Consider the following 17,746-nt stretch of genomic DNA (forward strand, 5'->3'; position numbering starts at 1 on the left):
GCTACTTTCATTCCCTTCAACATCCACACTTCACTTCCAGAAAGGAGAGTTGGTTCAACATTCCATTTAAGCTTCACAATACACATCCTACTCCTCTTTCAAACCTTTTCAAAACCTTGCTACCTCCTCTGCATTGCCTCTTTGGCGTCTCATCTCTTTTCCCATTCTTTCACCATCTACTTCATTTATTCTTATATCTCATTACCAATCAACTTTTCCCATTCCTCCATCTTCCATGTCAATGTTCTTTGTTTCATCATTGGGTTTACCTTTACTAACCTAAGATTGCTCTTGTTCAAGATCACTTTCGCCTTTATCCCTTTGCAAAAACTTTCAAGTTTTTTCACTAGTCTCTCCGATTTTAATGTATTGCAACCAACGAATAAACTTCAGCAGCCATCATAAGAATCCTTATCACTTCTGACAGACTTGTTCAACTTCTTAGTCATTGCATGTCACATACAATTTTCCCTCTATGAATCCTTTCAGCTGCCTACCAACTTTCTCAATCAAAATCCAGCCCTAGTACATTTATTCAGTTATTCTAAACGATATTATATTAGTGTTTGTATATACGTATATGCATATATGTACACACACACACACACACACACATATATATATATATATATATATATATATATATAATAGAATATATATATCTATATATATACACACACACACTGAAGGTGAGTATGTGTGAACTTGATAACAGATTAATATTGAACTCACTCATTTCCTGAGAGCTCAAGCTTCTTAGAGACTCCTGCAAAGTTTCCATTGACTATAGGAGGCTCTGTTGGTATGACACCGATAAAAGCTTTTTCTTCTGAAGTTTGCTTATTGCGCCACCTCTTCTTCCACGCATTGCTAGAAGGAGATACCAATGAAAGTGAGATTGATGTAAACACAATATTGGAATACAGTATATAGCATGCAAAATCGCTTCTACTTCTCTCATTGTGCATGAGTGCAAATGTGTAATATGACTTATGATTAAAAAAGATGACTTGACGAACTCATCTCTCTCAGTCAACCTTGATCACGATGCCTAGATCAATGATGCTGTATAAGGCCTGGAGTTCTATAAAATTTCATTGAAAAAGATATTTTACACCAGAAAGAAAATAACGAAAGAAGATTATTTTATCCTACAAATGGAATTCTGAAGTATGTATTTCAGGTATATTAGAATTCTTAGAATGACTTGCTCACGTGTCATTTATTATTCGATCTTCCATATAACAGAATCAAGAATATAGTCTTCGCAACCTAAAAAAAAAGAACGTTAAGAACTTTTAATAAGAATAACAAACTTGACATATATTTCTTTCATCACGAACTATAAAGTATCTGTGTTCCCAGACTGAAGATAGATTTCTTCCCAGAGAAACACCAGCATGCCAACAGTTGTCCAAGTAGATGTAAATTAAATTACTTGTGAATGAAGTGTCTCTAGACGAAAACTGACCTTCATTCTTTCAACCTATTCAGTAATATCCTCTCTGAAAATAATGTAACTGACGATTAGCCGCGATATTTTTATAGTGTTATATGAATTAATATCGTAGTCCCTACTTATTGCGCTGCCATAATTTCGTAATAAATCAGTCAGGATGTTAAATTGCTTACTTATCTCGGCACTTACGAAATACAGACTCCAGGCCCACTGTAGATACAACGGTCATCAAACTGGAGAACCAACCAATTTCAATTACGTTCAAGGTACTAATAGACAGAGAGAGAGAGAGAGAGAGAGAGAGAGAGTACTTACACACAGTATGTGCAACAGGTGGTTGTTGTCAGGACAAGTCTGTCACTTATAATGACTCCGGAGCATTCTCTTAATATCTTCTTCTTGTTCTTCTTCTTTTTCTTATTGGAATTACCTGCTCCTTGCTTCACAGCTCTCCTTTTCTTACCAGAAACTGGTTTTTTAGAATTCTTCTTTTTCTGTCTCTCCAGCTTTTGTAGCAATATCACGGCCTGCGGGAAACGTAAAATTGTTTTGTTTCTTTATATACATTACAATTCTTTAAATCATTATTATCATTATGATTGCAGTTAGTGTTGATGAAGATTCACTTCAATCTTGCCTGCAGACCAGCTGCACATCGGGTGAATCAGCTAAAACTGTGACAAAGTATCCATGTTTTGCTGTAGGTCTTGTAAAGAAGACTTATAATAATTTGAAAATTGATCTTAGGTAAGAACGAGAACCCTCAACTTTCAGTCAACAAAAGAGACCCAGAGATTAATTCTCCCTTAGACAAATCCTACCATGTATGTACAGTGTACTAACATAGGATAAGAGCATCCTAGGAATAAAATAACTGCATTATTAGTTTGAAACATAAAACTTTGTTTATCTGAATAAAATGTGGTGAAAAGGATAAATTACAACAAAGGGGTAGCTTGCAACAACTTACAAACCCGGGAAACAAACAATTTCGCTTTAGTTTTTCTTGGCGCAGAAAATGTTGCCACATAAATTCGTCTTAAAAATTATCGGAATTTTAAAAGGTTTACTAAAAGATTAAATGCATCTATAATTACAACAAGAGCCAAGTGGAAATTTGCTGATATTTTACATTAATGAGTGAAAAAAGGGACATAATATGATCTACTTATAATTCATATAAATCAAATGGAATTTGCGTCAATATAGAGGTGCCTACTGATGGCCTTTGGTTTGTGACTCAATTAACATAAAAGTATGTGGCGCAGCTAAGGCATCTTCCACTACTATTTCTTCCGATACTGACAAAAAAGCTCCTCCTGCGTTTATTTGTTGTGGGTCGGTAGCTTCAGTAGCTTTACCCTCAGCCATATTTGACGCATTTTCCAAATAACAACAACACACTATCATTTTGATATTGCCTTCTCAATGAAATAAACAAGTCAAGTTCACTTTCTTTTGAACCAAACCCATTCACTGGTCCTCTTTTGCTTCTCAAAGTATTTTATTATTATTTTATTCATTTATTCATTTTGGCTTTTGTTACAGCGAAAAAATACAAAACTTTCGAAGGAATCTTAAAAATATAGAACATTTATCTAGACTAAGTGAAAACAGGACTGGCGTCTGTGTCTGTCTGTGTGCGGTCAACTTTGACAACAACATAATCTAGGTAGTGAAATCAGGAATCGACAATCCAATAAAGCATAAATGAGGTTTCAAGTTGTAATGGTACATATGTGAAAAATTTGCGCATGTCAAGAAAAACAATAGCAGCAATAGTAACCTAAACTAATAATAATAATAGTGAAAAGGAAAGTAACAATATTAATAATAACACATAAATACTTACCTCTCCATCATACAGCTTTTACTTCCGCTGGCTCGGAATGAATGGAGAGCTAAGGTTCATTAAAAAATGAAAATAATAATAATAATTTGTAAATGTATGAATAAGAAAAAAAGCGTAAAAATGAGTTGCGAAACTTTTTGGTCTCCTTTGAACTCTCACTGTGTCAAAAATGAATCTTTGCATTGAAGAGAATTGCTACTCAAGCACAGAACTTCAGCTGAAGTCAATACATCCTCTTTTCATTTGCAGTCTCAGAATTCACTATTCTGAAGTTCTAAAGTGCCAGGAATGGTTAAATATTACAATTTTGCATCAACCATGAACTTTAATCAAATGCGACCTTTACAGTTCTACAGTTATTAAGTCTATACTCAACAATTTTGAAGTGAGTTGGAATATTTGAGTAGCCCACCATTGTCTGCTGATCCACAGCAATCTGTGGTTTACCAAAACTACAAGTGCTGAAAGACGTGTCACCCGAACCACTTGTGCCGCTAGCAACTATACTGTATGATCATTCACGTTTTGATGTCTGCAGAATTAAAACAGACCATTTTGTAAATTGAGATAATAATATACTTCGAAAAATCTACAGAAGGGCTGTTTTGTCTCGTTACCTATATATCCTACCTTTGCCGATAACAACGGTGAAACAGGTACCAGCTAATACTCACCATATGTGGATTGTATTTCGCGTTCTTTGCATTTGGACCCCCGAAGACTCGCTCAACAACCGGGATTCGCTTTCTGGCTTTCTCTTTTCTTGCAGCGTCCTTGTTCGCCTTCTGGATTTTCTTTTTCTTCTTCACTCCTGACTGAGGAGCACGAGTAGGGCGAGGAGGTGGACCGGGTTTTTGCTTCTTCTTTGACGGCTTCTTCCGGTTGCCCTTTGGTTTACTCTTGGCGCCATTCCTGTGCTTTCTCTTTTGTTTTTTTCCTGTTGGTGGCTTTGGGCTTACATTATTCTTCCTTCTTCTCTTCTTGTTCTTCTTCTTCAAATTATCATTAGGAGGTTTCGTCCCTTGTTTGTTTTTTCCTTCTGCTCCTCTTTTTAACCTGAGGGCTTTCCGGGCTTGTTCTTTTTCCATCCTCCATTCCTTTTTGACTTTGACTTTTTCCAGACTTTCCCGTTTTCTCCTTCCGGGTTACCACCCAACGATTTCTTAACCTGTTTTTCACTAAGTTTGCGAAATCGGGTAAAGTCCGCTTCACCACATCCTGTGCAAAGTTGGAAAATTTAAAAACATTTTTCAGTTAATAATGGAGGCGAAATTGAAGAAAAACTTTTCAACCTCTCATAAGCAAGACATTAGAAAAACCATAATCCAAACTTCACTGTTAATAGGTATGATATGTTTACAATTACGGGGTCGATTTTTATATATTGCCGAGCAACTGTGCTAGCATAATTATTCTGGGTAGCCTTCATGCAACGATTTTGTCTAGCGTATGGGTAGGGTGACCAGACGTCCCCCGCCTCCCCAAAAATCACTACTTTCGGGGGACGTACTCAGGTCCCACTTTAGGGAATTTGCCTGTCATGTGCCCCCGTTGCATACGCAGATCGTAATAAATTGCTGATTGTTCAAAGATAAGAGTTAAAACATTTTTCCTCGAAAGCCCTAAGACTCATGAGCAGCCTAGTGGTTAACGTAAAAATGTTATTTTGTTTTCTCTTACTATTTACATCTATATGTTTCCCCTTTTACGCTATCAAAGCATATATTTTACCAATGAAAGAAACACTTACTCTGAATAAATGCTGAGTCTTTTCGTTGACTGAATCATTCTCTTTCATTTACTCAAATTTATATATATATATATATATATATATATATATATATATATATATATAATATATATATATATATATATATATATATAGTATATGTATATATACTATATATTTATAGATATATATAAAGATATATATATATATATATATATATATAATATTTATGAAAAAATTCATATGTCAGGACTCAGGAAGAAAAGATCAAGCAGCTGCAATTCAGTAATCTCTCTCTCTCTCTCTCTCTCTCGTCTCTCTCTCTCTCCTCTCTCTCTCTCTGTATATGTATGTATATATATATATATATATATATATATATATATATATATATATATATATATATATATATATATATAGATATATATATTAGTGTTTTGCTTATGCAGAACATATACTTACTTGTTAATTTATTCCCACCTCAAATAAATGGTCAACCTTGGTAACTATGGACACTTGCGGTGGATGACACTTCTTCTCAGAAAGGTGAGAAAAATCTACAGTATTTGGATAATTCCCGTTGCTTCGAGAGAATATTCTTCTGTCCTTATAGGCATTACATTGAGGAAATCTCTTTCATTCCACATGTACGGGAAGTGCTAAAATATGTCATGTATCTGTTGAACGCTGGTAAAATCATGGTGCTATACTGTATTTTCCTTATCTTAAACTTTTTACTGAAGGCTAGTGGAAGCGACTACTATTTGAAAACAAAAGAACCAAGATAAATAAAACATCTTGAGAAAGACGTTCCAGGGAAGGCAGCTTTCTCCTCATACTCAGTTTATTTTTTTATTGATAAATTCATACTTGCTCCCCATTTGAAGACAACAGATACAAGTCATATGTTTCATACAAGCTTTCAGTCATGAAGATGGATTCCCCAATATCGGCATACAAGGGAGATAAGGCAAATGAAATTCAAATGTGTTGTACTGTTACAGATAACCAGAGTGAAGGGCTTGCTACGTGTCTACGAAACAGCAATTAACAATCAGTTTCTAGCGTTATTTACAAGAAACACAAGACAACACTACAGCAACAACCTTATTGAGCCTACAGTTTACATTATAAATGAACTTTATATCTCAACTAAAAACACCTACTCTCAAGATTTGGGAGGTAGATGTTCACTTGGCTCCGCATGAAGCTGAAAGTTTATAGCTGATGTGAAATTATTAGATAAAGAGGATAGCTAATCACTAGATTCCTGCTTATCTATTCATCATCTTTCTGGTCAAAGAATATATCACATCAAGTTTTTCCCTCCAAATGCTTGTTGGGTTTTATTGGCCTTGAAAAGTGAGTTAAGCTGGAAAAGGAGAGCAGAGTATTGTACCCCCTTCAAATTTTAATTGGGCATGCTGAAGCTTAAATATGAGGGCATGGTGTACTTATGCAGACTACGTCACCGGAAACGAACAAGGTGCCCAGAACTATGTGACGGGGACTAGCAATCACATCAACGATGGCTGTGATGTGGGTGGAGGGAGGGACGCGGAGGACCAGATGTGAGGAGGAGAGAGAGACCTGTTAGGTGGCATAAATTGGCCTCACAGCTTCGGCAGTAATGCTCAACAGAGAATTGTTATGCTGAACAGGGAATTTAGATTAAATTTCGTGTGAACTAAAGGGACATTTCATATTCTGAAGCAAATGTTTTTAGCTGTCTGTACTTACGGCACGCATTCGGGTCAGACTCTTGCCTAGTGTAGACACCTGAAAAAAATAAAAACATGTACGTAGTTAACATCAACTCTTATATAGCAAACGATTCAAGAAAAATTGACAAAATGTTATTTGACACGTAGTGACGAATTATGCTCTTATCCAGTAGGCTGCTTGTCGCACCAAATGCATGCCAGGATTTTTTGCTACTTTTCAAATATTTGCGCTAATTTTTACATCAATGCGAACTACTTTGCACAGTAATAATAATATATGAATACCATGTGCTTTTTCTGTTTTGTAATTCATGAGACGAAAAACTGATGCAATCACGCTGACATACTCTGCTAAGGACCGAACCGACCGTGATATGAACGTGCATATACAATACACAAGGTCTGGACGTAATGGAAGCAGAATGAACAAACTTTCCATGGCAGGTATCTGACCTTGAAAATACGTATGACAAACGTAATTTTGGGCGACCTGGAATTTGAAGTGAATCTTACGAAAGTCGAAATGTGTTTTGATGAAACAGGATTTGCTAAATATCCTTGAGATATATCGGTGGATATGGATGAAAAAGTTCTCCTTTAAATATGCAAATATAGTTACGCTGTTAACAACAAGACGTCAGAAACACGGGCCCATTACATAAGTGAAGGAAAACTGTATTCACCATCGGACGACTTTTTTTCTAAACTAAACATTTTTAGAGAAAACTTTTCAGCGATTCATGGCAATGTTCGTAGACCAGGAAAGGAATGCATACAAACTATATGGCTGCTGAAAAGAAATCTGCAATGTTGGTGGTCCTGACGAGGTTGTTGAGTTTTTTGCCAAACTATCAGTGTTTTTAGGATACGACATGGCAACAACAACTTTATCGACATGAAAAAAAAGAAACAGAAGACTTGCAGGAGCACAGTGAGAAAGACCATGAAAACAACAACTTAAGTTTCCCTCAGGAGTATTCTGTTTGTCTATTCACTAACCGAGCGTCCCTGAATTATTCACACATGCAAAAATAACTTTGATATCTTGATTCCATCTCCATTAAAATGACCTCTTTATTCTGTGAATGATTGGTTTTAAATGAGAATTTAACGTACCAAAAATACGTTTATGTTAATGTATTTGTAAATTTTCTTCTAGGTAGGTATCCCTGGACTAGGTATATGCAAATAGGAAAATAATTTTAAGGATACCTTAATTCTATCTCCATTAAACTGCCATCTTTATTCTGTCAATCTGTTAGGATTAAAATGAGAATTCACTGTACTAAAAACAATTTTCTCTACGTTAATCCTTAACCCTTTGTGTTGGATTGAGTACCGAGGACAACTTTCTCTTCGTTAATCAGTACCTATTTATGTAGCATCAAGTGAATATCTATACATTCCAGTACAACTTTGTGTTTCTTCAAGTGGTATCTCTGGACTCCTTGTTAAGAAGCGTCAGATTATTTTGAAATTGTCACTCTGTATTGTATGGTCTGTCATATGGAAAATCTGTACTCTAAGTGAAACAAAATGAAACCATTTATCCCTTTAGATAGAAGAACTCTCCTGGGAAGGTATCCTTGCATCGTGTTATTTATCACCTGTCAGGGTCTGAGCCGTCAGAGGTGGACCGAACCGTCCTTCGTGTAATGTTATTTGCAAAGCCTTTCGTCAAGTGGTACAATTTTGGAATTTAGGTAAAAACGGCACAGGTAAAAATGGCACGTTAAAATGGCACAGGTAAAAATGCCACAAGTGAAAAAATAGGAAAAAAATGGCACAAGGGGAAAAAAATATTGATTCATCTAAAATGTTTCACCGTGTTTGTTTAGGGCGAATCATTGTAGATGAATCGATATATAGTTGTGCCATTTTTTCCTATTTTTCACTTGTGCCATTTATACCTGTGCCATTTTTACTGTTTGCTATATTTTTGTAATGACAATAAATTTAATTCCGTATGTAATTTAATTATTTAGTTATCTATTTATTTTGGGGTTGTAACATATACATTTCCCTCTTCCAGTTATGCCAGTTAACCATAATAAGAGGAAGATAGATAAGGAAGGCTGTGTTTTTAATGAGACTTGGAATTCTGGCAAAATTTTTTTTTATTTCACATGCCGACGGTGCTTTATGCTTTATATGCCACGAAACTATGAAGCCTTGAAGACATTTACTGTCAAAAGACTTTATGAAATATGGCATAAGAATTAGTTTTCACTTCAAGGAGATGAGCGCTCAAACAAGATATCTGCTTTGAAAACATCAGTGTCTGCACAGCAAAATTTCTTTAAAACCAAACTAGTGAAACCGAATCATACGTGCGTGCCCGCTACGTAGTCACCAAGTATATATATGAAAAAGGAAGGTAACTCACTGATGGAGAATTTGTTAAAGAGTGCAAGATAAACACGGTTAAAGAAATATGCCCGAAAAGTTGTCACGTTTTCAAAATTTAAGTTTGGCTGCTTCAACAGTGACGAGGCTTTCGGAAGTTTTTTCAGCATGATCTGAAAAAGCAGGCAGTTTTCTATATTTTCCTTTAGCCTTGGATGAAAGTCATGATGTTTGGATAAAGCACAACTTCTGATTCTACTTCATCAGAGGTGTTAACAACTTTCAGATTCTGAAAAATGTGTGCGTCCGGTGAAGTATGAAAGAAACGACAACATCAGAAAATCTATTTTTGGGAGTATCTCAGACAGTGAGAACCCTCGATTGAAGTTGGGTCAAGCTAAAAAGTGTAACGACAGACGAAGCACGAAACAGGCTCGGTCGAAAACATCTGCTCTGAAGTTGTTAAGAGTAATGGCACATCTCTCCGGAAGTTTCCTTGTATTATTTATCAACAGACACTGTGGAGTGAGGTCCTTCAATTTGAAGGTGTCATGAACGTCGTCGTATCAAGTGTAAATTTCATCAGACGTCATGGTTTGAATCATCGGCAGTTTCAGACATTTTTATCTGAATTAGACTTAGAGTATGGTGACTCGGCAATGGAAAAGTCTTCAGGCGTTTTTTTGCGCTTGGCCATGAAATTGGAATCTTTTTCACTGAAACAGGAAAGTTTCGAGAATCATCTCAGATCCCGGAAGGGTCTTTTTTCTTAGCTTTCTTCTCTGATTAACTACCATCTGAGTACTTTGAACACGAGATTGCAAGGCAGAGGATGTGAAGCGTTTGAAAATAAACTAGATCATTTTATGGGACAGTTAGGTGAAGAAAAACTTATGCAATGATTTAGTGAATGAAGGAAAAATGTTTCAGCAACCTCAACAATAAACTGTAACGAAGCAATTAAACTTTTAAAATAGTAATTTATAAATAGATTCAAGGACTTCCATGATTATATGGGAGGAATTTGAATGTTCCAGAATCCTTTCAGTGCATCACCAGAAGAAGTTCCAGGAATTTATCAGATGGAAATAATTGATTTTCAAACCAATGATGCATTGAAAACCACGTTGAAAGAGAACAGCCATTTGAAATGATATTCCTGTCTATCTGAGGAATATTCCGATTTGAAACGTTTGCTGCTAGTATATCTGTGAACAAAGATTTCCAAAAAAGAAACAAGTAAAATCGAAACTTAGATCAAGGCTTAACAACTTGACCCAATTTTTAGGCTTTCGGTTACAAATATTGAAACCGAAATTGCTAAGCTTGCAAATAAGATGCAGCGTCAAATCTCTCATTCAACCTGAGCTTTATGAATAGGATGATCGCTCTTTCGTCTGTCTGTGCAAAGACATTCATTAAATATCTTTTATTTATAGCAACAGTACCTACATATCAGTCGGCCCAATGTCTATAGCTGAAGTAAGTTGATGTAACAGAATAAATACGTGAACTTTCTTCGATAGCATGAATCATTCTAACGTGCGTCCTCATTCACATTGGGAATGATGGTGATGTAGCCATTTCATGCACAAAAGTTGCTGACCTCCCTCTGGTCTCCTCAAGCCAGTCACGGACCCTGCAACCTGAATTTTCCTATCTATGTAGTACAACAGTTGTGATAACTCAGGTGGGAATTTTCTACCAAGTCGCCATTAAAAAGAGAGAGAGAGAGAGAGAGAGAGAGAGAGAGAGAGAGAGAGAGAGAGAGCCATAATACTGGTATTTAATTGTCAACCAACGAGTGAGACAGTAATTTTCGCTTGTCTTCTGACTCTGCAGTGTTACATTTCTTCACGTTGCCTATGCTGAATCGCTGATTTTACTTCCTCTACAATGCATATACTTTTAAGCGTGTAACTACTTAAATTGAAAAGTATTGCAGGTACAAATGATGACAATTTTTCTAATGAATTTGTGATTTATAATCGTAAGTCATTTCAAAATTTCATATCAAATACTCATTAATGAATCTCACACAACCTGACCTATTTAAAACTACGAATAAAAAGAGAAGAGAACTATACAGACAGATTAACAATATCCATCTTACCCAACTGAGGATCCAGGGCCTGGTACTTAATGACAAACCCTCTGTTTTCAGCTATGCTGTTTGTGACGAAAACCATGAGAACCTTTCCCTCCGCCACGTACGTCTTCGGGTAATAGTTGCTGCAGTACCTGGTGTCGAAATCAGATTTTTATCACTAATAATGTAAAAATGCCCAATTCTTCCAAAATCTTGCTGAAAGTTGCTAAAAACTGGATAATAATAATAATAATAATAATAATAATAATAATAATAATAATAATAATAATAATAATAATAATATAATAATAATAAACTAAAAAAACTTTAAATCCTTAAATACAGATGGTATAATTCACAATTTACTTTTAGATCATCATCACTCCATTTTTATGGATCTTTTTGTCCTGCATTCTTAAAAAAAATTTCACTACACATTAATAATAATAATAATAATAATAATAATAAAATAATAATAATAATAATAATTAATAATAATAATAATAATAATAGGGAAAAACTCTCTATCACGAGAGTATATATAATGTTCTAAAGGGTCCACAATAATACAAAGTGTAAAAAGTCTGTGTATAATTTTGAAGACTTTACAGAAAGCTTTCGAACCCTTCCCTTGGACTGAAGATGAACCTAGGGAAGGGTTCGAAAGCTTTCTGTAAAGTCTTCAAAATTATACACAGACTTTTTACACTTTGTATTATTGTGGACCCTTTAGAACAATAATAATAATAATAATAATAATAATAATAATAATAATAATAATAATAATAATAACCGACATTGCATGCTCATTCATATGTCATCATAATGATGTAAAGACCTGTCCACACTAGGAATCATTGTTTGCAAACAATGTTTCCTGTCCAGACCTCATTTGTCGCCAAGATGTTGGTGCAGTAGTCTCTGTATTTTACTTGGCTATTTTAATCCACTCGACGAGGGATGCGAGAAAGGAAAAGTATAAAAGGGTCATTAAAACACTCTGGTTTAAAGCTAAGGACCATATTTCGGTGGACTAACTTCCACCCTTATCACTGCTTGATAAGGGTGTAAGTTAGTCCGCCGAAATATAATCCTAGCTTTAAATCAGAGCGTTTTAATTTGCCTTTTATACTTGAGACGTATCCTGTTTTAACAGAAGAATTTATGTACATGTGTACACACACACATATATATATATATTATATATATATCGTATATTATATATATATATATATATATATATATAGACATTAGGCCATCTACATATATAAACATATACGTGTACATATGTAAATATGAATAAGAACATATGTATATGTACATAGCGGTGTGTATATGTACATATACGCAAATATATAAGTATGTATGTATAAGAGTATATACATGTATGTATTTAAGTATATGGACATGCATTTACATAAACACATATACATATATGCACTTATAAATATATACATACACAATGTATATGTATAAACATATACATACATTATACATGTGTATATATACATATACACAGAAACACTAAATGTTTCCCATCCAATCTGGATGGGAAACAAACCCACGGCGAAAAGTGTTTGCAAAATTTGTTTTCAAACAATGTTTCCGAGCGTGGACAGGCCTTAAGAACTGAAAGCATCGCTAGGCGCTACTTACTGTTCTGTGTCCTTGGGATATATGTTTCCACAACCAGTGATCCAGATCTGATCTTCATCTGCGCAGCGCAGATTCATTCCTCTTCCGACAGCAGCTAAAGCATTAGCTTCGTTGCGCATATCTACAGTACTATTTATTTGTATGATTTGACGGCGCCGTCGCTGATTCGTCTGTGCTTGAATCGCTTGGAATATATTCTGATTTGGGTTTTCAACATCCCAGTTTATAAACTGGAGCTGTACATTACATGGCGTGTTCTCATTCTCGGGAATGCACTGAAAAAGGAAAAGACAATTGCACTTATTTATGTGTGCACATATTACAATATAAAAAATGTGTGGGTGTAATTGGCATCTCTTCTAAACATATTGTGCCTCTACTTCTCAATAGCTTTCTGCGTAGGTAACATCATCAGAATGCACTACTTTTCATTTTGATTTGAACTGATTGCTGTCTGTACTTCAGACATTCAGACATTTGGAGAAATTGCAGACAACACAAGACACTCAAAAAGCGGCTGATGAAAACTGGTTGGATAGTCTCATCCAGAGCAACAACATTTCATAACTCAACTGACAGAGATATTCTATATGCATTCATCATGAGAGAAAGTTTATTCTATAAGGTAAGTACTACATCTATATTAAGATGACCGTACATAAAACCTACCTCAAATATATAGGGGCAGACTGAATTCGGAGGGTAATTTAACGGGTAGTTGGGGGAAGTAGCCATCGTGCTGGATACTGGCATGCTGGAACTGTATTTAGTCTTAAATACTCCTCCGCAACATTCTTTGGATTTACGGAGGTCAAAAGTGACATTTGGTACCATCGTTGGATCTCGATCTGCTACGAATTTTACCGTTAGATTGTTGGAGAAAGAGTTCACAGTGTAGGTACCTTCCAGATTACACAACCTGTGACCAGATGAAAAATCAATCGGAGCTTGTTAAATCTACCGAACTGTAAAACTTCACCTAGAAGGAAACATTGGTGACACATTATTATGAACAACTTTTAAGAGCAGTATTTCCAGAAACTATAATGTGGTTATGTGAACGATTACAAGTAGTCCTGGCAAAACCACCACTCAATTTTTTTTGTTTTTTTGTTTATGATTAAAAGGAGGACTTGAAATATAGCGATAAAATTTTGAAGATCTATCAGAAGCATTCATAGATCTGTTTCATTAACTGGTCCATGGGAAGGAAATCAACTAGGATGAAATTAGCTTGTATGAATACAAATGACACTCTTCATTTGGACAGAATTCCAAGAGCAGTGGTGTTATTTCAGGACTTTTAACCATCCTGAGAGTACATATTTCGAAAGGAATTTTTTTCTTACAGATCTAGTGTGCAGACTACTTGTGTTAACATGTGCTACCTTCTTTTCAACAAAGTATCGACATTCCATTTATTCTGAGATGCCATGAGGAAGGATATACTCCTCGGTACCAAGGGGCTGGTTATCCTTTTTAATGTAAATCTGTAGAGCAGTCTTCCTAGTAGTGTTAATTCAAGCTGATGTTGAAGCTAAAGGGTGGTTGTCATGCTAGTCTCAAACCCTCTGTTTGTCGTTCTAATTTTCTGATCTCTGCTATTCTTGGTACCGATTTATTTATGCATCATAATTTTTTCTCTTTTCATATCCGCTTTCCTTTGTGTATCACTGCATTAATGGTCCTTGAGTCTTCCAGTTAGTGAATGTAGCTCACTTTTAATAATGTACTTGCATTTCTACTATGACTGATACTATTGCTACTACAATTATTAATTATGATAATAGTTCTACTAATACTGTTAGCTAGTTCTGAGAAAGATAAATTCGAAATGACTCAGCAATCCCTTTCTACGTAGTATCACCTTCGCATCTAGCTCTACCTTTTCCTTGCTTTTACTCTGTTTTTATTTTAATATCTTTTCTTCTTTGAATACAAAGGCCAATGGGATTAGCAAATGTTATCATGTATACAGCCAGGGCATCTCGGAAGCAGGAGAAAGAAGAAGAATAATGGAAGACTGCATGGATGGAAGAATTTACTCTACTCATTGACAACTTCGAGTATTGTTATGGAATAATAGTTCCAGTTATTCATGCAGTATGGCAATTCATCCTAATGTGTGCGTTTTGACAAGAATGTCCCAGAACCATGAGTCACGTGCCTCTAGCATCACCGGTCATCAAGGCTGGCTTTGGCGATCAATCGGAATCAGTCGTAGGCCTTGGGCCACAGAAAAAAAAAAGACAAAGAAAGCTAGCTGATTACGCCACAATAACGTCATACACAATGAACCATTTACGACAGCCTTTTGCACGTCCTGGTGAGATTACGTATTTACGTAGTCGTACACGCAATTCGCCGATGATGTAGGCCACACCCACATTTGACAGTTTTCACAGGACGGCGACATTTATGAAAGCATGTGGATTCACGGCGGTTTAATGCGATTTAGTTACGTCACATGTTGACAGACATGCACACCGCCATAATATAAAAAAGTAAATAAACAATACTGAGAATCTTGAATTCATTATATATTTTACTAAAAATAGAAAACGTCTTTTCATCTCTTACTTCAGAACATTGTAATACATTATATTTCATTTGCTTGCATTACCAGCTCACTGACTTATATGTATAAAAGAATTAAAAAAAAAAAACTGCAAATTCTTGAAAATACTAAATCTTAATTTCCACACACATATGTATCTATATATATTTACTTTTTATTATTTTATTGTCATTTTGTCTTTAACTAGAAAATATTGGAGATGGTTTGTAGTTGAAGAAATTGTCATAAAGCAATTACTGTGTTCAACATTCTGCGCTATGATGAGAGTGAATGAAAATGGAACTTATACATTCTAAAGGTCACTGTTGAAAAAAAGTTAAGAATAGAAGAGATTTAATTTCTAATGGAATTAAAACAGCCATAAATAAGGTAAAAAAGGACATTCATATAAAATTATAAGATATTTTCATAAAAAGCACAAGACAGAAGGGGAAGATTGCATATAGCTACTGTTTCTCTGTCTCTCCTACTTTCGACCAATCTAGTTTTAGAAGTCTTATCAACCTCGTTTTTAAGAACTTTATTCTGTCTCTTTCTCTTTGTTCTGAAATGCTCCATGTCTCTATGTTTTAGAATGGCGCATTTACATTACGTAGATTGAAAATTATCTACTGTACGGTAAAGACATACGTACAGAGATAATAATACGTAGGTTGTAAAATATGTGTGAGCGCTAACTACAAACAAGAGAGAGAGAGAATCTGTCCTGAAGAGAGTGAAATTATTTATGAATTATACCGAGACAGAGAGGGAAAATTATCAATTTTATTATTAATGCTATATAATTTAAGCATAAAAGCTGGAAAACTTATAAATTGCATAAAAGATTAAACATAAACACTTTTGCACGGTTTCTCGAGGATTCGCAAATGTTCGCGTGTCTGTGAAAAACTCGTGGATGACAGTTAGTCAGGTTCCAATGGTTCGTGCGTTTGTGAATCCGCACAACTCACAATTACATACATACATACATACATACATACATACATACACACATATAAAAGATCTACTGGTCACTTTCGCCAGACATGTACGTCTTTATTATTAGGTATTAGGGCCTCTTAACTTCTAAAATTCTCCGTAATTTGATCTTATGTATTTTGGTAATTTCAAGTAGTGTTATAGAAAATAACATCCAGCTATTAATTACTCCTTTTAGGAAAATTTAGTACATACACAAATATAAACATTTTATACACAAAACATATTATAAGAAATAGATATACAATTTAAAGTAACATATATCTTTATAGAGCAGATACAAGAAGACTTTATGGTAGCCACTGCCATGCTGTGGGGTTCCCAAGTACATGGCGTACGCCATACCTACTGGATGCCGCATGTTGACATTGCTAGTTCAGTCTTCCATAATAATAATAATGGATGTTGCGGCCACGGTAAGATATAACAGGTAGCACTGCTCTACCTACGAGTTTGGGACTCATCTGCGCGTGTGATTTTGTGATGTCATTCTACCCCACGCCAAAGCCGTGCCATGGCAACGTGTGGAGTTCAAATAGCAATATCCCTCTCATATATTGAGAAATTATCAAAGAGTCAAATGATGGATTATCTTAATTTGCATACTAGAGATATTATTAGTAAACGGTAAGTAATTTTTTGGTATATTTGCAGGCCTTTTATCGTCAACTGCCAAAATTTCCGGCAAGAAGAAGTCGCCATTCATTCGCATCTTAGTGATATCGTTGTTGTGAAAGTGGACCTCAAAATGGTTTATTGCAGTGCATATTTTATTGGGTGCAGTGAGAGTGAGAGGGGGACTTTCAAACTCTTTCCGTTTCCGAAGGATCCCGAGTTAAGGAAAATCTGGGCTCAGCAGCCGGAGAACAGATGAGAGAGTTGGTGTAGACGCCAAGGGATGAATATTTTATTCATGCGCGGCAAGTATTTTAGCTGCTCAGTGTGATATAAATTTGAGATTTGAGCTTACAAATCAAGCGATCCCGAAATTCACCGCCTCCACAACACAGCATATGAATTTTGACCTTTGATGAATATTTAGGTACATGTGTTCTTGTTACGAATGTATTTGTGAAAATTGATATCAAATATCAAAAGCAAAAAATGGCTAGTGTAGCAAGTTTCCTCACGGGACTATAATCGAGTAAATAGCTGTTTAAAATTGCCTTTTCAAAATACACAATCATACTTGGAATCGGTTAATTTTCTAGTGAATATCATTTGCTATATTAAGGTCTTATTTCCTACACACTGTAATACAATGCATTGAAGCGCCCGTTGGCCCTTATAACTTGACAACCAAATCTCTCATCATTGATAGCAGATGGTACA

General features: G+C 35.3%; 1 protein-coding gene across 1 annotated transcript in view; it reads right to left on the minus strand.

Moving 5' to 3' along the window:
* Positions 1-4,187: 4,187 nt before the first annotated feature.
* The window catches only part of LOC135215334 (mucin-2-like), a 124,511-nt gene continuing 110,952 nt past the window's right edge, over positions 4,188-17,746 (minus strand). Inside the window, exons 18-22 of the mRNA XM_064249894.1 lie at positions 13,525-13,774; positions 12,856-13,130; positions 11,224-11,351; positions 6,781-6,819; positions 4,188-4,529 (exon numbers count right to left, since the gene is read on the minus strand). Of these exons, the coding sequence (XP_064105964.1) occupies positions 4,363-4,529; positions 6,781-6,819; positions 11,224-11,351; positions 12,856-13,130; positions 13,525-13,774 (859 nt within the window). The 3' untranslated portion in view covers positions 4,188-4,362. The remainder of the gene's footprint in view (positions 4,530-6,780; positions 6,820-11,223; positions 11,352-12,855; positions 13,131-13,524; positions 13,775-17,746) is intronic.

The sequence above is a fragment of the Macrobrachium nipponense genome, chromosome 5, assembly GCF_015104395.2.
Source record: "Macrobrachium nipponense isolate FS-2020 chromosome 5, ASM1510439v2, whole genome shotgun sequence".
Classification (NCBI taxonomy): domain Eukaryota; kingdom Metazoa; phylum Arthropoda; class Malacostraca; order Decapoda; family Palaemonidae; genus Macrobrachium; species Macrobrachium nipponense.